The sequence below is a fragment of the Empidonax traillii genome, unplaced genomic scaffold, assembly GCF_003031625.1.
Source record: "Empidonax traillii isolate 1590-97213 ecotype Southwest subspecies unplaced genomic scaffold, ASM303162v1 scaffold275:size1536655, whole genome shotgun sequence".
Classification (NCBI taxonomy): Eukaryota; Metazoa; Chordata; class Aves; order Passeriformes; family Tyrannidae; genus Empidonax; species Empidonax traillii.
In genome coordinates, this window is record NW_020955468.1 from 692,049 (window position 1) to 712,613 (window position 20,565).

Consider the following 20,565-nt stretch of genomic DNA (forward strand, 5'->3'; position numbering starts at 1 on the left):
CTGACTTCACCGTTCTCTCTTGCATATGTCTCCTGTGGTCTGAAAATACATGAGGTGATATATCCTCAGATTGCTTCAGAAAAATCATATAGATAAAGGGCCGAGTGGGAGCTTGTCAGCCACCAAATCCGTAAAAGTATTGGGCCAGAGTGAAATAAAGTCGAAATTCCCCTGCACAAGCACATGCTCACTGCTGAGAAATGTCAGCAGACACATTAGAAGTGTCCAAGACCCTTCTGCGCTGGGCAGTGTCCCTCCTGTGCTAAGTAGACAGGCAGGACCATTTACACCAGTTCCTAATTAGTTTTTAAGGAGGGGGAGGTGGCTAAGGGAGGGAAGCAAGAGACACAGTACACTTGGTTATTGCTGCTCCATAGTCTGCAGAGGTGTGATTTAATAAGAGGACAACAAATCACAGCCAAGTTTTGAAGTCAAGAGTCAGGCAGTCACAGGAAATCTGTGTGAGCATAATTCCATAAAACTTCTAATCCTCTCCTTACACTAGTGTGTGTTGCTTTCCCAAGTCAGTGCACTCCCTCTGGTGGCAAATTTACTGTCTATTTTACTCTTTCTTTGGAGTTAAGGTCACATATGAGCAGATGGCTAAAAAACAAGAGAGCAAGAAGCTACTGCTTTTATTAGGCTACTTTATCATTTTATGTTCTCGACACCAAGGGCACAGATAAAGTCTGTCCATTCAAATGTGTTTAAAAATAATCCTCACATGTGGAAAAAGAGGAAGCTAAAAATATTCTGTTCAGAAATTTCTGAAAAGAGCCTAAACCTTTATATTTTTATCAGGTCAATGGTCTGTTGGCCTTGGTGATCTGCTGTTTTAAAAGCCATGTTGGTCATTCAAAAAAGATAAATCAATGATGTGTTGAAGTCCCTCTTAGTAATTTCCTCTAATTTCCTTGTAGGTGTCTATCTGTTCCATCTCACACTGCAAGCTTTTCTGAATAGAAAACATCTTTTCCCACTTACACCATGGTAGTCAGGATAATAGATGCCACTGCTGCCTGTAAAGCTATAGGGAGAAACTATGTGATGGAAATCATCAAAAAAACAAGAAATCTCCACTCTGACAAACAAATTTTTTTTCAATGTGTTGTTTTATGTCATCTGTTCAGACAAGTGATTTATTTGCCTACACATTTTTAGAGAATGCTTATTGTAAAGCAAAGCCAGCGTTAAAGTGGTATTCGGTAATTAAACACTATTCTAAGGCTGGGAAACATCAGTAGAAACAGTATTTACTTAATTAGCTGTCATGTTGTGCTTCAAAAGACAGAAACAAAAGTAGATGCTGCTGTGAATTTGCTTTTCTGTGGGTTGATGCACTCCAGAACCTGGTGAGCTTCCTGCCTTATGAAAAAGAGCTGTTCCCACACCTCCAACAGCTGGATTTAGATGCTGAGCTGACCACATCTGCACTGTAGTGGAAGGACTTCGAGTTATATTTGGAGAAAGTTTAGTGAGGGCAAGAGAGAGGGAACTGGGATGGCTCATTTTAATTTCCACTGTAACCTCAAAATCTGGGTGACAGCGTGGCCTCGGACAGGCAGTGCTGCTTGGGCAGAGGATGGGGTCCACAGAACCCTTTTGTTCCTCTGGCTTAGTGCTTGCAGAATGAGACCAAAGCTAATTTTAGAGTCCAATGTTGATGTCAGTCCTGTCAACCAGACTCTATTACTATTGCCATAAAAAAAAAAAATCCCTTGGTGACTATGTAACCTTGAATTAACTGTCTGTCCCAGATGCCATCTAATTTCATAATCTGTAATGTCATCATTGAATATCTGTCATAATTCGCTTAATTGCATGTCTGTTGCTACAGTACTTCAATTTGGGGAAATTTCTGTTTTCTTACTCAGGAAAACAGTTTGCACTCTCAAGACCAATTTGCCAGCTGGAGCATAGTTCTTCTGCAAATGGATGCAAAGATAAGGCTCTTGTAAATATCTGAAAGCACCATCATCTCTGCATTTACACATTTGACAGTAAGAATCTCAAAGACGGTGCATCACAGCCATCTCCATGAGATAGGTCCTTGCTCCTAGCACACCATGCTCTGAAAGTGTGTGTAGGTGGGGCAGGTGGGAGTTTGCCATCTGCATTGCTTTCAAGAAGATAACGAGGACGAAGTTTGAAACCCTGTGATGGCACAAAGATGTGGGACATACTTAGGACTAGTTTTAAGTTACTGTCATGGATCATCTGCAACAGGTTGTTTGGGTTTTCAGGCATGGTTGTACCTGCAAGAACTTGTGAGTGCAACCTCCCCAGAAGGAGACCAGGAGGTGGGTTTTCCCACCTCTTTTACATGGATGTTCTTCCTGAGAGGAGATGACTGTGCTCCTGAACTGGCAGTGAGAGGATCATCATCTTATTAATCCATCCATGGGACTGTAATGATGTGGCTGTGTGCCATTTGACAGTAGTGTAGAAAAATTAGGAGAGACACTCCCAGGTGAAAACACTAATAGACACCAGAGGCTATTCTATAAGACCTTGGATCATACGTATTAAACAACTCAGAGATCTTTCTGAATCTTCATTTATCCTCAGATAGTTTTAGTGGTCTTGAATTAGTGCTTGCTCTAATATGAATGAAATGTCAGATCAGTTTAGCATACTAGTCTGGTTTTATTGAATGTAATGATAACTACATATTTCCTTCGAATTCTTATCTCCACAGTATTAAAAGAGCAACTTCTGGTCCAAGTGGGAGATTTTTATTACTTAATAATTGTCATCTCATTCTTAACTGTTGTAAATGAAAGTGAAGCGATATGTACTGTACTGATAAAATGGCCTCTCCAAACAAATATGGGAAGGAGCCTACCTCCATCCAATTTTTATTCACTAGGCTCATGATTTGCTACTGAGCCTGACCTGATGTTTTAGAACATCTATGTTTTACTACTTGTATAAATTAGAGTATACTTATTATATCTTTGGAAGTCACTAATAATTGCAAAGATCTTGTAGCCATAGTGATATTTCTGATCTCCTGACTTTTGCATATGCAAGAGTTATTACTATCATCTGAAAAAAATTTTGTTGTTTTGATATATAAACCCCAAAGTTAATCAAAGTGCAATGTCTTCATATCAGTGAAAATTATTTTAACATTCAGAGAATGTTACCACTTTTTAAACTATGTAATAAATATTACTCTCAGTTTCATCAGTACAAGAAGACCATTTATATTGATATACTTCCGGATGAAGAGATATGGCTTAAATTCCTCTGTAACTAAATATTCTTGTGCTATGTATGTTCTTCAAGCTTCAACTTTCGTATTTTAGGGGTGATTTTCCAGCCTGCTTTTAGGCAACAACTGTAGAAGCTAGAGACTTCTAATTAAAAGACAAAACCCCAAAAGCCTCAAATGAGTTGTCTTCCTGGCATTGGTTTAAATCCTGAAATAATGGGCTTAAATCCTTGCAACGGGCTACAGCAAAATTTTACTGAATGGGAATTTGTTTGATCATAGGGTGCAATTCCGCATTTTATATCCATTTGAGTATGAAGGCAAGTGAAGATTTACTTATTTCAGAAGATCTTGTAGGTATAAAGTCTTTCAAAGGAAAGGGCAAAGAGAAATATGAGGAAAAAAGTCACTGATGTTTTAGAAATTCTTTTTTTTTTTTTTTCTGGCACTGTCATGAGCAAAATGGGCTGTTTTTTACACATACAATAAAGGAATACTAGTACAATTCACTGTAAGCTTACCATTGTTAGAAAGAAATTGTCCTGATTTTTTCTTACCTTTTTTTTTTGTTTGAATATTGCTCTTCTCATCTTGAGTAAGCTTAAATGACTGGGGGGGAAATAACAAACATTTGGTGATGTTTGGTAAAATTGGGATAGCTTTTAAGGTAACTTCAATAATTATTTTAATAATTTTTAAAATCTTAATTAGCTCCCTTCAGAAACATCTACATTATGAGGCTTATTTTAAAAGTGAGAAGGATGGAATCTTTTGGTCTGCACACTTCAGAGAAAAGATGAGGTCTTCTGTCTCATTACATATATTTATGCTTTTTGATTATGAAGAAGAAAACAAAACCAGACATTAAAAAAAAACCACCTCCCCCCAAAAAAGCCAAATAACAAATAAAGAAACAAAAACAAAAACCAAACAAACAAAAACCACAAAACCAAACAAAAACCAAACCAAAACAAGCTAACAACAGATTTTAACAAGATTAAGAAGTCCTTCCAAGCAACATGAAGAATTAAATGTGAGTCAAGTTCAGCAGAATCACCTGTGGCTCCCTCACTTACTTAAAATGCACATGGTTTATACTGCTGTGTATCTGAAACAGCTATTTACAGTTCAAAAGAAAAACAAACAAACAAAACCATCAAACCAAACAAAAAAAACCCCACCTTTATCTCAAAATGCTCACTTCAGGCATCTTGAAGAGAAACCCTGATTCCAGACAACATTCTGGTGCAGCATGACTCAGTGACAGCAAAGAGTTCACAAGGTCCCTCCCTCAAGGATTAATATTTGTAACAAGACCTCTTAGCTTAGTCAAATAGTAAACAAAGAAAATAAGGACTCAAGGAGTCCTTAGAATTCAACATCCAGGCCTTCTGATTATATTCTTGAAGCCGTTTTGCTCCTGTTGTGTTACAAATAGTCATTTGGCATATTTCTGGGATTTCTTTTCCAGATGATGAAATTAGTTTCCCAGTCCACAGGGACTGTTGGGAATGTGACATTTTCTTCTGTTTGTGTCCCTATAAAGGTGCCAAAGGAAAAAGGAGATGAATCAGCAAGTGCATGAAGAATAGTCACAGCTGAAAAAAGGCATAATATTTAGCTCTGGTTTGAGGATTGTAGAGCTTTTAACCTATCAAATAGATTATATGTCATATAAAAAAATAACACATTTCTTTTACCTAAGAGGAATAGAAAAGCAGGAGCTCTTGGATCCGTGAAGGGGAACGTAAAAAAGGGTGTTTCTCCTTCAGGTACAAAAGGTCTGGACTGTATAAAATAAAAATACCTTGTTGTCCCTTCTGGTGTTACCAAAAAATACATGCAGCTGAGGAGGAAGGACCTTTTCCCGAGGCAGATATCCACTGCATTAAAAGAGCCCAGGTTAGTACAGCTGGGCCTCATGATTTCAACACCACTTTAAATGTAAAATACTTGTGTCATGGAAGATCAGCGTTGTTTATCTCTATTCCTACTCTTAAGGCCATAAAGAATCTGGGGTCGTGAAGTGAAACTTGCTGAGGAGTCATCCCCCAAGAGCCACATGGTTTGTCCCAGCTTTTGAGGCGGATCTTCTATCCAGGGAGTTGGTCTGGGGAGGTCTCTGTGTTCCTCCCTTTGATATGAAGGAGGCAGACACAGATGTGAAGGCAGAGATGTCTTCAGTCCTTGCCTGTTTGCTGCTTTTCCTGGTGGGCTGCCTGGGATGCCAACACCACTCCTGTCGCTGCATGGGAAGGGTCTTCATTTGTCAGGAAAGCAAGGTGGTCCATGTTCCCCGGGACATCCCTGCCAACACCACCGAACTGTAAGTAGGCAAAAGGGATGGTTTTGAGCAGCAGCCTTGTTGCTGGCTCACAAAACAAACTGCTGCTTGGCAAGCCAAAGGTCAAGTTTATAGGGAGTATCTTGGGAGATTTAATGCTGGATGCTTGCAAAGCAAAGCCCTTCCTTCAACATTCACTTAATTACATCCCAAAGATCCTCTCCATTTCTCTGATCATGCTCATTTTAAGATCTCTGTTAAGAAACAATATAGCATGTTATAATGCGAAGTGTAGACCAAATTTTGAACAAGCTTCCTTGGTGCTGTGACGCTAATTTGAAGCATTAAGTCTAAGCTTTCTTTACAGCTTGCTTTAGCGTTGTCAGAACGTGTAGTATAACTTGTCTGCCCTAAACAACTTGATGATGAGCATTTGTGTTTGTACTGCAGGAGCTTTCCAAAGGTTTGTGCTCATTTACCAAGAAGAAACGTAATGTTTTCTTTTCGAAATCACAACAGCATTGCAGAGAGGATCCTGATGAGCAGAGAGCAATCCTCCTCCATCAGCTGGAGGGAGTGAACAATATGAAGATACTGTACTGAGTTACTCGAGAATGGGGTTTATCTTAAAGTTGCTCTTTGTTTTTCATAAAGTAGTGTAAGCAATAGTGTATGGCAGCTGTTTTCTGTGTAAGTTGCACAGGCGAGCAAACATGTTTACACAAAGGCAAATATGTAATGGTGCAAGCGACTGTTTTCATTTTAATATTTTTTTAAACAAATTATATCACCCCTTTCCTTCACCCACAGCTGTCTTACATCGTTTTGACCTAAAACAAAAACAAAAGGATAGTCCTGGGTAAAGCCTTTGATTTATGTTGAGTGGCAAGTTTGGAAGAGGATACAATGAAGAATGATAGTTGGAAAAATACACCCCGTCTCAATTTTACACACTGTGATATGTCCTTGGTTACTATGCCACAGTTTTCCTAGGGCAGAAGTTTTGTTTTGTACAGAAGGAGGAGTTGTTATGCTCTCTGAGTAAGCAGACTGCAGAGAAAACTTGGGAGAAATGTCTGAATTAACCACAAAAGGTCAGTAAAAGTTTAAATCATTCTCACAACTAGAGGGAAAAATAATCCATCTGTGATGTAGGTCATCTAAATCCTGAGTGAACTGTGCTCCAGGCATATACTGCTAATTTTGTTTAATTTTGCTTTGATTGTTTCTTTAGATTACACAGTTAAGGTCTGCCTTCTAGGGATTAAGCAAAAGCATTTTTTAAATTATTTCTGCAAAAAAGTAGAGTATCACTGAAAAGCACCTGTTAGTAAAATGGGGTTTGTTCTCTCCTTGTCAACTTCTCGAGGGTTTGTTGAGGATACTAATTTGTGGGTTCCTTAGCACAAGTATGTATTCTCTGAAACAGGCAGACATAAGTGTGACTGAAGACAGGGAACAAATCCTTTCTTCTGGCAGCACTGTGCAAATATTGGAGTTAGAATCTCTCGACTTGGCTCTCTTCTAACTTTCTCTCTCACAAAATAAATCAGCTTTTGGTTCCTCAGGAAGCAATTCTGATCCCATTCAATCAGTATAGCCCTAGGACTGATTTCAGCATGGCTTAAAAATTTGAAAACTGCCTAGAGTTGCTTTGAATATACCAAAACTTAGAATTAGTAAAGCAGATACATTACCTGAACAGCTAAGTGACAGATAAATATTAGATTTTTCCTTTAGGATCAAAGTGGAACTCTAGAAAAGTGTTTTCCTCTGCAACTCTCTGCTGAGTGCCCAGTGGGGTAATTTAGGTTACTAAAATAAGTTTTACTGCTCCAGATGACGTTGCAGGTGCACTCTTGGTGACAGAAAAAGCTTGCTTTATGTTTCTTCAAAAGGCCTCAATGACTGAAAAGGGTTTTAAAATCAATATAGCAAATTGAGCACAGAAGGCCACAGTGTCTAAGAACCCTCTACAGGGCAAAAGCAGAGACTTCTTGCTACGTACAGCTCCTGCAAGGTACTTTTTTCACTTAAGAGATCACTGTGGAAGTGTTGAAATAGTCTGGTTTTGTTTGATGTAAAGAAGAGGGGTTTCTTCAGTACACTTAGAGCTCCTCACCTTCCCTTACATGGCCTTGATAGCTTTCCTAAGTTTTGTTAGAGTCCTTCGCTAATGCCTTTAAAATGTTGAATAACATACTGGTGAATACTTTGGACTGAGAACAGAAGCCTGATAAGCCTCAAGCATTTGTTGTGTTTCTATTTCACTACAGCTGTTTCTGAACTAGGGACGCTGGCATGTGGCAGCCAGCTCTCTCACTTAGTAGGAAAACTCAGGATAAAGGTAAAAATATGGCCCTCACTAACCATTATATGTTTGACATTGGTGATTTTTAATTGTTGTTATTATTATTTGTTAGTGTTTGAGGGTTGATCACTGGCATGTGCTGCTGTGATGGGTTTCTTTGTGATTGGTTTCCCACCAGTGAGAGCTTACACTCCACAGTAAACAAGAGCTCTGCAGCGTGGTACATGAGACAGGGTTTTCATCCTGGTTGGATTAGCATCTGCCTTAGCAAAGTTATTGCAAAGGGGAAGGCTGGAAACCTCTTACAGTGAGTGATTTCGTTTTGTACTTACCATGTGGAAACCGAGCAGGAATCAGAATCCACAGGGTTTCATTACTCTTCTTGCTACTGCATCTACTTTTTCACTTACAGGCCAGAATCTCATGAGAGGATAGTTACAGCTTGGTTTGTACATTGCTTTTTGCAGATTTGCAAGCATTCTGCAGCTGGCATGTTCTGAATGTTTGCAGAGGAGTCTGTGGTTATTAGCTGTTTTGCTTTTGTTCTATTTTTGCCTGCATAGAAAAATTTTTGGTTTTTTTTAATAGATACCAAAATGCCTAAGAGAATTGGAGTCAATCCATTAGAAACCAGAGGCCAAAAGTTCAGATGGGAAATGAAGAGTCCTCTGTGTCAAAGTACTAACTGTTAATTGCCTCTGGGGAAGAGGGAAGGGAGTGACTCAGTAGTAACAAAAGGCAGTTTGCTCCTTGAAGATTTATACCAGTTTTAAAATGTAGTGTCAAGCTTTGTAATCCATCATCAGTATTCACTAAGATTTCATTTAGTTATTAGAGGTCTTGCTTTGAGATAGCAATGCAAGTAAAAAACTTATTATCAGAAGGGATCCTTCTTAAGATTTAACAAAATACTTTCAGCAGAAATATTTTAGTATCATCAAGTAATGTGATAACAGTAAATGGCCTCAAGTTGTACTAGGGGCAGTTTGGACTTAATATTAGGAAAAACTTCTTCACTGAAAGGGTGGTCAGGCATTGGAATAGGCTGCCCAGGGAAGTGGTGGAATCACCATCCCTGTAAGTGTTCAAAAGACATGTGGATGTGGCACTTGGGGGACATAATTTAGTGGTGAACATGATGGTGCTGGATTAATCTTTGGACTCAGGGATCTTAGAGTTCTTTTCCAGCCTTAATGATTCCATGATTCTATGATTCTGTGAGGCAGTTTAGCCATTGTCTGAGCAGTTTAGAGGTATATTATATAGAGTGTTTTCTCCCAAGCATCTGCAAACTATAAACAGCAGGGATTTTTACTTGCTTGCTGCATAGGTGTTTTTGTACAATTGCTCAAGGATATTTATTTTAGACTATCAAGTCAAGGCTGAGTAGATGTCTAAGCACTAAAACATTGGCTGTCTTGAAATAGCAAGTTCTGTGTTTTGTATGGAGTGAGTCAGATGTGCTTCCCAGCGACAGAAGCTGCAAATGATGTGAACAATACCTGCAGCACTGTTATTGACAGCTGCAATTAGGAATTTTTTTATTCTTTCACACGTAGAGTTGAAATTACACTGAAACCTGTAAACAACTAAAGTTCTTGCTCAGGTGTTTATACGGGCGGACTGAACTTAACCTAAGAAAGACAAGGTGTGGAGAGGCTAAAGTAAGCTAAGGAAATGAAGATCCATGAAACCTTGAATTCCCTGTGTTATGGAGGTTAATCATAGAGTTAATCAATAAATACATGTATTTTCAGAATGGGATGAGAATATTTTCTCAACAGAGCTTATGGAGAACATACTACATGGTAGCTAAAGCCTTTTAAAATATTGTTAGTTTTTAATTCAAACCAGCTTTGCATCTGTTAGGGTTAAATTCTTCTCGTCCTGAATTTATGATCAAATCACACTTTAAAGCAGAAAGCTATAGAGTTGCTGTACAATTGCTGTCTGTATATCAGTGCAGTGGTCCAACACTTATGCCGGACTCTGTATTTGGTATTTTAATTGGGAGCATAAAAAGAAATAGGCAGATCATAAAAGGGAAAAAGAAGAAAAGGGAAAAATTTATACAAAAGGATAATAAACTCTGCAGGACAGATCCTCAGCTAGTACAAATGACAAAATGTATATCTCTATAGAAACATTCAGTTCCTAAAGCTTCAGGAGCCTTTGAATACAAGGAGGTAATGCTGCACACAATAGGAGCTGCTTTGCAGTGCAGTACTCTGCTGGCTTACTCATGAAGCTATAAATAAATACATACACATGACTGTCACCTTACTAATATGGCCTGCAGCTTGATGCATGTATGAGAGATGTATGTTTGAGTCTGAAGATGTATAGGTGTCTGCAAATATTTATAATGTATCTTTGAAATGAAAGTGCATTCACTTAAAATGTAATGGCAAGTAAGACTTGTTCAGTAGCTGAGCTCTTTGCAGGGAAACAGACTTGATTTTGTTTGCATGCAGCATTAAGAGAGTACCAAGAGATTCTCCCGGTGTATAATCTCTGGCTTTTCCAGTGCTCTCCGTCTCACACACACACACATACGCACACACACATGCAAACCAGCCTGTGCCACATCCCCACGCATCTGATACCAGGCCGAATGGGTTCCTGGGCTGCTCCTCTCCATACCCTGAAATAAAACCTCTCTGTTAGATATTTTAACTTTGATCTGCTTCAGTTCCTACAAAGAATTAAAATGTGCCTGCTGAATGAGATAATAATCAATGTTTTTCTAAAGTGTTTGGAAGATTAAACTAGTAATTTGTAGGTGTTACATTTTCTTGTCTCAAATATAGTGTCTTCGTCTTGGGTGTCTCCCCATTTAAGTTATGAATATAGTTAAAACCTAGGAGAGCTTGACAGTAATGTTATTCATGAGATGCGAGCTGGTAAATACGAAGGTTTAGTGTAGAGGCACAGCAGGAAAGAAAATCCCCAACAAGATCTGAAATAAGTAGTTTTAAACTAAAATGTGGTCAAAATTGAGAAGTTAGTAAGCCTAGGGTGCATTACAAAGTAGGATGGAGGTCTATCTTTTACTTCTCCGACAACAACATGAATCACAAAGCAGATTTGAGGACTCATGAATTCCCTGGTGTCATGCAGCAGTTAATTTCCTTTGCTCTGAATGGTATGTCAGCCTAAACACTTCAACACTATGGATGATTTCCTAGCTTCATTTACTCCCCTTACAACAGTTTCTCACAACTCATCCGTTTTCACTCCACAGAACTCAAATGCTGTATTTCAGACTTTGTTGCCTTCTCTTGTCTAATATTAAAATGTATTAAATTCATCTGTCATCCCATGTAGGGACACTGGCAGAGGAAATCCTATTGATACTCAAAGATGATTATGGCCAGCTGGGAGAGCAGAGCATAGATAGAGCTCTAGGGAAAAGTTTTGAAGGGTGCTTTTATGAGTTTGAATGACATTAAAGTACTTATGTGTGTCTGTCTCAGTTTCACTGGGTTTCCTTCTCATCCCTTACATAGGGAGCTCAGGGTATTTATGCAGAGAGGGATGCAGAAAGGGGGATGTGTGTGTGTGTATCCCTCATGCTCTTGCCCAGCAGGGTACAAGCTTCTGTACTGTAAGAGCCATCAAACTTGGACAACTCATCTGTTATCCCTGTATCTACATTTGTCATGCAATATGCTTTCAGCTTCTCACTCAGGTTTATAAATGGCAGCTTGGTAATTTGAGTTAATCAGTTTCTGGATCAGGCCCTTAGCAGATTCATATCAAAATTGCAGTCCTGAAGGATAAAGCTCGTTATCTCCCTCAATATTCCAGGCCATGCCACATTTAAAAAAAATAAATTTTTAAAAACGCTTCTCAAATACTTGATAATCCCAGAAACATTTCTGTGGTGATTTCTGGAGATCTCCAGGGGGAGGTGTTTTGGAAAGCTCCAAATTGCATTCCTCTGGAAGAGTATCACACACAAAATGTTAAACCTGATAAGCCAGCAGGAGGAAGTCTGCTGTGCAGCTCCAGGGTTTCCTTTGCAGATGCCAAGGTGGTCTCATTGGGCTGACATGTCATTGAAAATACTGCTTATGTGAGAGTTTAACAAGACTGAAAGAAGAGAGTGGATGAGAAATACCGCAAAAACAGGGAAAAGAGCTGCATGGAGGAGAGATGCTAAGTGGATATATATCCTGAAGGGGACATCAGTTTGTATGCAGGAGGGGAGCCTGCAAAGCCAAACAGAATTATCTGCCAAAGAAAAACAAACAAGCCAGTTAGACACCCAACAGGAGCAAAAGAAATCTATGTAGTGTTCAACATGCCTCACTCTCTTCTGTCTTGGTGGCATTTTAGTTAGTTCTGCTTAACTTTCCCAAGTCCTTATGCAGGCAAGTTAAAAGATAATTAGGGTAGGTTCACAGTTAATTTAAATTGTCATAGCTTCATTAACTTCAGTGGAAAGAACTCGGTTCATTTTCACTGTCTGGCGATGGGGACCTCTGTCAGCCGTGTGTTGTTCATTTTGGCAGCAGCTGATCGGTAATGAGTGTGTGTGTGTGTGTTTGGTAAACAAGATACATTGGGCACAAAAGACAGGTATTATTTTTCATAGCAGTCTATCAGTTTTACAAGTGAGGGGCAAGCACCTTGGTAGGAAAAGTCACTTTTCTTTGTTTAAGACCTTGACCTTTTCAGACAAAACCTGTAAATGATTTCACACACTTTGCCTGTAGTTTGATTGGGCTGCTCTTATTAGCAGAGAAATTTAAGTCATTAAAATGAAGCTTATTTCAAATTATAGGTCAGAGTCAAACATGGATTTCACATAAGAGCACAGAAAATTATTTCTTCTAATTGTCTTGCACACGTTATAACACAGAGCCAATTTTCTGCCTTTTTCTCAGGTGCAGTTTCCTTGCTTTTGAGAGTACAGTCGGGAAAGCTAGTGATTTGTTTACTTTTGCTCAGTGTTTTCCTCCAACTATCTTTAGGTGTTTCAGCTCAGCCTGGAAGGTATGGATGGTTCTTATCTCCCACTGCCTTATCAAGCTGCTCAGATACCTTTGCTCCTTGTTAGCTAGAGGAGAATTTACAGACTGTTATTATACGCAGACAGAAATACTTGTCTGAGTGGGATGAAAACAGCCTCTAACCCACCTAAGCTGAATGAGTCTTTGTTTTTCATAAGTGCATTGAGCTTGCTGAGTCTATCTTTGCTTGGACTGGCTGAATAATGCTGTATATCCTTAAATGTAACGTATTTAGAACATGGTATAGACAGGACAGCCTCAATTTTAAATATATAGCTGCGAGGTGGGCTGCAGGATGAAGCTTTCACCTCTGTCTGCTCTCTTATCTACTCAAGAATGCATTTACAAGTCAGCATTTTAGCATATTTGCCTGGAAATCCTGTTTTGTGAACTTCCATGTAGCATTATTCTGGTAAGGGTCCTATTGACATAAAGTTTCCCCATATCTGCATACATGAGGATGTACTTTCTGATATGAATCCTTGTCCAAATACAGTCAGTTAATTGGAATTAATTAGCAAATATTTATTTGTCAGAAATCTGTGAATCTTCAGTGGTTTTCTAAAAACAGTATGTGCATAAGCATGCAGTGGGGAAAACTTCCAAGTTTTCAGTGTTTGATTCATCTCTTGTTTGAGAGTGGAGAGAGGAGGGAATATACCTTCAAATGAAGGTCAGCAGATAATTTTAATTTGAAATAGTAGCATGCAATGAAGAACTGTGCAAATGATTGACCGTGTGACGACTGGAAGAGAAAATGGCACTTGTTTCCTCAGGAGAGTTTCTGGTGTACTGTATTTATGTTCTAATCATAAAATTTTGGGATGCAGTGGGATATTTGTAAAGCTATCTTCCCTCATCCTTACCCCAAAACAAGATCCTACCCCAAGAAGTGAAGAGAACAGCATATGTGCACACACCTGTGCACATGCACAGGGTGTCTGTGTTTAACTTCTTCCTCCACGAGTTTGGCCCCAGGCAAAGAATATGAGATTGGAAAACAGTAGCAAATATATATAGCTGTAACTGTTAAGGTGGCCCAGGCTCAGGTGGAAGAGACCAACGGCGGAAGGAAGGACTGTCTACCTGTCCCTTTTTACTAAAACCAGGAGCATGGGTTGGAAAGAAGTGATATATAGTTATTTGAGGTTGGTTTTCTTCACTGAAAAGGATTGTCACACAGGTAGACTAAGAATTATAATGGTATCCTTTACACACCTTCTGAAAGCCTTTCAATGATTTATATTCTCTTCTATGCCTTGTGCTTAGAAATGATTCCTGATGTAACACCCCTGCCTACCCTTGGGTTTGAGAGATTTGGAATTCAGTGCTTACCTCCAGAATCTCTTTCTTCATTTGTAGCATCACATGATATAAATATATTAGTCTATTGCTCTTAGTAGCCCAACGGGCATTTTTGAGGACAGACCCTTTGTAAATGAACAGTGAGAAACACACACGCCTGTGAGAACCACAGACACTCACCAAGGTAAGAAAGCACATCTATCTCCAGCTTTGGAAGCACGACCTGTGCTGCTTTCTCTGGCATATCCAGTCTCTCCCGCAGCCTTTGAAAAAAGGAGCACAGATCAGCCAAGTCCATTTTTTCCTTCTTGATAACTACTGGGAAGCAATCAATTCGGAAGAGTCTTTTCCTTGGAGTCCAGTCTCCCAGCAAGAATGTTTATACACACATATAAATTTCTGAACAAGCAAGGTATAAGAAGAGAAGCTATAAACCTCACATGCTCTGCAAAGACAGTGGTTTGATGCTAGAAATCTTGTCTTGTCCCCAAGGTTTTTCTTGGCCAACAGAGCTGCTATGGAAATTTTTTGCTTTTCTTGTTTTGGCAAGTGGAGAGTCATAAAAGAAGTACAGACTGTGTCAGAAAATGACAGCAAACCCAGAAATGCCCTGGCAGAACAACTCTCTCTAGGTGGAATTACTGGTTTGGGGAAATACTCACTGTATCCGAATCCCATGTGCTGTAATTTCCTATCTGCAGTATATTGTTGCCATGGCAGATGAAGCCCAGACCTCATTCTTCAGTCCTTTGAAATCAGCATTAGTGGCCCCTGTGAGGGAATACCCTACAAGAAAATCCAGGGTTTGATTCCACTGGCATTCGTACACATCCTAATTGCCTGCCCACGCAGCTCCGCTGCCTCCCAGTGGGACGAATTGCAGGTGTGAAACTACCCATCTGTGCGTATTTGCAGATTCAGGACTTCATGCTATTGTGGTAGACAGAAAACCACTGTGGGAAAAAATAAAATGGATGTTGAAAGCCCAAATGAAGTAGGCAAACAATTGTTTAAATTTATTTAAAATTATCAAGGAAGACTTTAATTGTTGTAATGGACCACGTGGAAATGATAAGACTTTCCTAGGGCTTATGAAGTTTCCTATAAATACTAACAGATTTCATAATATTCCTGTTAAGTATATAAACGTCATTTTATCCATTACAGACACAGCAAAGCTATGGGTTGGAAGAGACAAGCAGTTTCCCAAGAATACAAGGTAACAAATCAGTGGCTTAGCCCATTCAGGACCTTTTTCACCAGACTGTACTCCTATGGCAGTGTTTTTCCTTTTTCCAAATAACAAACAAACAAACAAAAAAATTGCCTCTTTCAGATTCATATTTCTTTCTAATAACTATTTCTTAGCAGAGAAAGTCATAACTCTACTATTTTTTAATGTTCAAGTGATGCATATAGTTTCAGGGTTTTTCCCCTCAAATGCATTTTTATTTATCTGGTACCTCTGCATCATCACCTTTTCCACTTTTTCCATTTCTGTACTTTTTTTTGTATCAGTTTCTGAGACTGTATTAGAAGAGCAGCATTTCACAGTAGTGTTACAGTCAGTAATTTAAAGACAGCTGAGGTGGAGATTTTTGTGGGCATTTCAATTATGGCTAACTGTTGGCTCTGTTATGGTCAGTAGGGCTGCCTATAGAGCACTAATTGGGAGGTTTTCACCCTTTATGAGTTTAATTATCTGTATATTTCTCCTTAGCTAAAGCCTTTTGCAAATGCATGAATGTTGCATCTACAGGATTTTTATATATATATACAGTATTCATATAGCAAACCATAATATTTTGAATTCTTTCGTTTCTCTGCCTGTTATTGCTGTGTTATATCAGTGTGTCTGAGTGTGCTGCATGGGCCCACACCCCAGAAATCATATTGATTTCGGAACACTTTACCCTAGAAGTTGGAGCACGTTCATCCAGGGCTTTATAGGAGCACTGTACAGGCTGGATGTGGAGGCACGAGTCTCCACAGAGTTCCCACTGAAGAGTCCTTGCCCTTGCAGGTGCTGATGTCCTGGTCTGGTGGGGACAGCAAGGGCTTTGACGTTTTATTTGTCTGTCAGAAAAGTGAACACTGTCTGGAAAAGATGCTCCAGTGGCACTGGAAACAGGGAGGCTGTCTCTTTGTTCAAGGCTTTGAAAGACTTTATTTTTATTTCCCCCTCTGTGTCAGGCTGCCAAGAGGCAGCCTTGGTTCTAGGTATAGATTAATCTATTTAGTGCTCTCCAAGCTGAATGCGCGTAGTAGTGGTTATCAGCTAAAGTAGGGAATGGGGCAGGGGGTGATTCAGAAGTTCCTGCTTGCGTCTTCTTGAAGATTTTCTGCATTCCACAGAAAGCTTGTTAACCTCTGAGTTGGTTGGATGGCAGACTGCTATTTTTATTAGCAGTGCCTGACTTGCCACCTAGACTACATCTTTACAACGTTCATTGTGTAAAGGAGTTTATACACTTCTGTAAAGCATCACATGCAAGTATCCTACTTTTATGAACAACAGCTTTGAGCTTCAGCCTGTATTCTGTAGCAGCACTCAGGGCTTTGTTAGTCTGAACTGAAGTAATTCAAGTTTGTTCTCAATCCTAGAAGCCTACAAGTCCCAGAAGCCTTAAGCTTCAATATGATGACAACTGCTTTTCTTAAAATGGTCCAAAGAAGGAAAAAGATGCATCCCAAACTATATGGAAGTCTAAATTTCACCTTCGTCACCAAGTATACCATCAGTGTAGGAGTTTCCATGGCTTTGAGTTCCCCCTGCTGGAAAGTCTTTTCAACCTCAGTGTCTGTATTTCAGCAGCTGCTGTAATAGAAGCTAATGCCCATGCTTCTCTGCTAGCCTGCCTACGAGCATGCTTCCAAGCTATGCTTGACTTGCATGGTCATCTGAATGTTTTTCCCTCCTGCTGATCTTATTGAAGAAGTGATGATGGAAAATACTTTGTGGAAAAAAAACAGTGTCAAACGAATCACTAATCATCCCCTGCTATCTCAATGCTGAAGTACTCACTAAATCAGAGGTTACTTCTGCCAGATAAATGATAATCAGCTAAAGCATCTGTGTGTCTTGAAGGACTACCCTTGAATGAAGGAGGTAGGAAAGTCAAAAAGCATACACAGAGGCAGAAAGTATTGGTTGTGGCTTTCCATGTTTTCATTGCATGTTATATAGAATGCAGCAAAAAAAGCTGAGGAGCTTACTGCCTTCTTTGCCTCAGTCTTCAACAGCAAGAGCAGATACCCTAAGGGTCACAAGCCCCTGAGCTGGCAGACTGGAATGGAGATCAGAATAGACGTCCTATAGTCCAGGATGTGGTAGGTGGTGACCTACTGTACCAGTTGGAGGTTCACAAGTGCATAGCACCAGATGGGATCCATCCCAGGGTGCTGAGGGAGCTGGAGGCAGAGCTTGCTAAGCTGCTCTGTGTCATTTATCATCAACCCTGCTTAACCAGGGAGGTCCCAGATGCATAGAGATTGGCCAACATGACACCCATCCATAAGAAGGGCTGGAAGGAGGATCTGGGGAACTGCCAGGCCTGTCAGCCTGACCTCACTGTCCAGAAAGGTTATGGAACTGATCATCTTGAGTGCAATCACTAGTGTTCACTGTGTGAGCACATACAGGACAACCAATGAATCAGACCTAGCCAGGATGGATTTTGGAATGGTATGTCCCATCTCATCAACCTAATCTCCTTTTATGACCCATCTAGTGGATGAGGGAAAGGGGGAAAGGCTTTGGAGTTCAGTAGACTCCATCCACCTGGACTTCAGTAAAGCCTTTGACTCCATCTCCGACAGCATGCTCCTGGAAAAGCTGGCAGCCCATGGCTTGGACAGCCACACTCTTTCTGGATTAAGAACTGACTGAAAGACTGGACCCAGAAAGTAGTGGTGAATGGTACCAGTGGGTGGCTTGTCACTAGTGGTGTCCCCCAGGGATCAGCACTGGGCCCAGTCCTGTTCAATATCTTTACTGAAGATCTACATGAGGGGATCAAGTGTACCCTCAGCAAATTTGGGGACAGAACTAAGCTGGGCAGGCTGGATAGAAGGGCTGAAGCCAACGGTATAAGGACCAAATTCCAGGTCCTACACTTTGGCCACAACAACCTCAGGCATGCTACCCAGGCTCAGGGAAGAGTGTCTGGAAAGTGGCCCAGCAGAAAAGGACCTGGGGGTGCTGGTCAACAGTGGCTGAACATGAGCCAGCAGAGTGCCCAGGTGGCCCAGAAGGCCAGTGTCATCCTGGCTTGTATAAGCAATAGTGTGGCCATCAGGACTAGGGAAGGGATTGTCCCCTTGTACTTGGCACTGGTGAGGCCACAGCTGGAGGGCTGTGTCCAGTTCTGGGGCCCTCACTGCAAGAAATTCACTGAGGTACTGGAGCAGGTCCAGATATGGCCAGCAGAGCTGTGTGAGGGTCTAGAGTGTAGGGCCTGTGAAGAGGGGCTGAAGGAGTTGAGGCTGTTTAGGCTGCAGAAGAGGAGACTCAGGGGAGAACTCATCACTCTCTACAGCTACCTGAAAGGAGGCTGTAGCCAAGTGTGGTTTAACCTCTTCTCTCAGACAGCCAGTGACAGGACAAGAGGACCATAGCCTCAAGATGTGTCAAGAGAGGTTCAGGTTGGACATCATGAGAAATTTCTTCACAGAAAGGGTGACTAAACATTGGAATGGACTGCCCAGGTGGAGTCACCATCCCTGGAGGTGTTTAAGAAAAGATGGGACATGGAACTTAGTGCCACAGTCTAGTTGACATGGTGGTTCTGTCAAAGGTTGGACTCGATCATCTTGGAGGGTCCCTTCCAAGATCTCAGAGATCTTTTCCAGCCTAATCAGTTCTGTAATTCTGTGATCTGCTCTTCAGTAACTCAGTATATGGTCCCTTAGTACTGTGTTCAGTAAGAGGAATAACAGTAGCGCTTATACAAACTGCAAGTTTTGCCAAAAGCAACACTGCAGTCTTGCAAACAAAGCCCTGAAAAATAAACATCCTTTACAACTGTCAACTCAGAGCAAATGTTCATTTTTTCATTGTCAAAAGAATTCCTTAATCTGAGAAAGTGAGAGAGAATGACTGCTATCATACCTCCTCACTGAACAATCTATTTGCAAGAATAGATATGGACATTACATTAAAAAAAAAAAAAAAAAAAAAAAAAAAAAAAAAAAAAAAAAAAAAAAAAAAAAAAAAAAAAAAAAAAAAAGTAGTTGGCTAGTGTGATGAAATAATCAAAATGGCTGACATATCAAGCACTACATCTAACCAAACAGCTCAAAGGGTATAAATTAGTGGCACATTTTCTTGATAAAGTTATCAGCTACAAAATTCATGCATTCTCTCATTTTTTTGCAAGGCCATCTCATCTTTAAAACCTAAACCTATATAGTTTTTACTATATAAAACAGAGCAGAAAGATCGGAGATCTTGCAAGGAAGCTGCAATTAGAGTAAAGTAATGATGCAGACCTTTGAAATAACTCTGAGGGAAAACATAATGATTCTGGAAGGGTATGTGTGAAACTTCACAATGACATTTCAGGTTTGGTGGTTGATGCTGACTGTCATTTTTGCTTGCCCTTAAGCTAAACCAAACATGGTTAACCAAGCTTTTTGCAGCAAATTCTATCAGCCAGATAAGATGTGCAGCACTTAATGTACGGCATTGGCTGATTGGGGATGTCGCCAGAGAAGAATGTGAGGCCAACTCATTTTTTTGTTACAAACTCTGATCAGGACAATTCCATCTCAGCATGTAGAGATTATCACTGTGCTGCTGATTGGTTAACCTCTGTTCCCATTTTTCAGGCTTTTGCATGCAATAAAAGGTCTATCTGATACATATTGAAAAATCAGTGGAAGAATTCCTATTGATTTCCATTAGACTGTGCCATAATATTGGCCCAGTCTTTTATTCCATAGCTTTAGCACTTGGTCATCAGTACTAAGTGTCAGCTAACAGAAATCAAAGAGTCATGTCACCTTTTTTCTCATATGACTCATGAATAGATGTTTATATAAAATGAGAGCATTAGGCAAAGCCAAGTTTTTATACAATTTATACCCCTTTAATTATCTTCAGTCACAGCAAGTTATCATTGTTTTTAATTAAGCAGACATCCTCAGACTGTCAAGATGTGCTGTTTCATCCCTGCTGGAAATGTTTATTTCTGTTTTGAAATTTTAATATGAAATATCAAGGAGGTGGAAGGAGAGCAGAGGTTTCAAGCACCCAGATATCCAGTACTACATCTTATGTTTCCCTAACTCTGTTTTCAAGGTGAGCAGTCAAGATAAGCCAGTGATCTGCAGCCCATCTAATTTGTTTTTCCATCATTTTCTTAAGTTGTCTTATGTGCAATAATCATTACAGTGGAAGTGACACTGCTGGGAAAATCAATTCTTCCTC

At 40.0% G+C, this 20,565-nt stretch overlaps 1 protein-coding gene across 2 annotated transcripts in view; it reads left to right on the forward strand.

Moving 5' to 3' along the window:
* The first annotated feature begins 5,358 nt into the window (after positions 1-5,358).
* Positions 5,359-20,565, forward strand: part of LOC114060423 (follicle-stimulating hormone receptor) — an 87,665-nt gene continuing 72,458 nt past the window's right edge. Inside the window, exon 1 of one of the 2 annotated variants that reach the window (XM_027889931.1) lies at positions 5,359-5,543. In XM_027889931.1, coding sequence (XP_027745732.1) covers positions 5,359-5,543 — 185 coding nt within the window. The remainder of the gene's footprint in view (positions 5,544-20,565) is intronic. The other variant, XM_027889932.1, reaches the window with a different exon arrangement.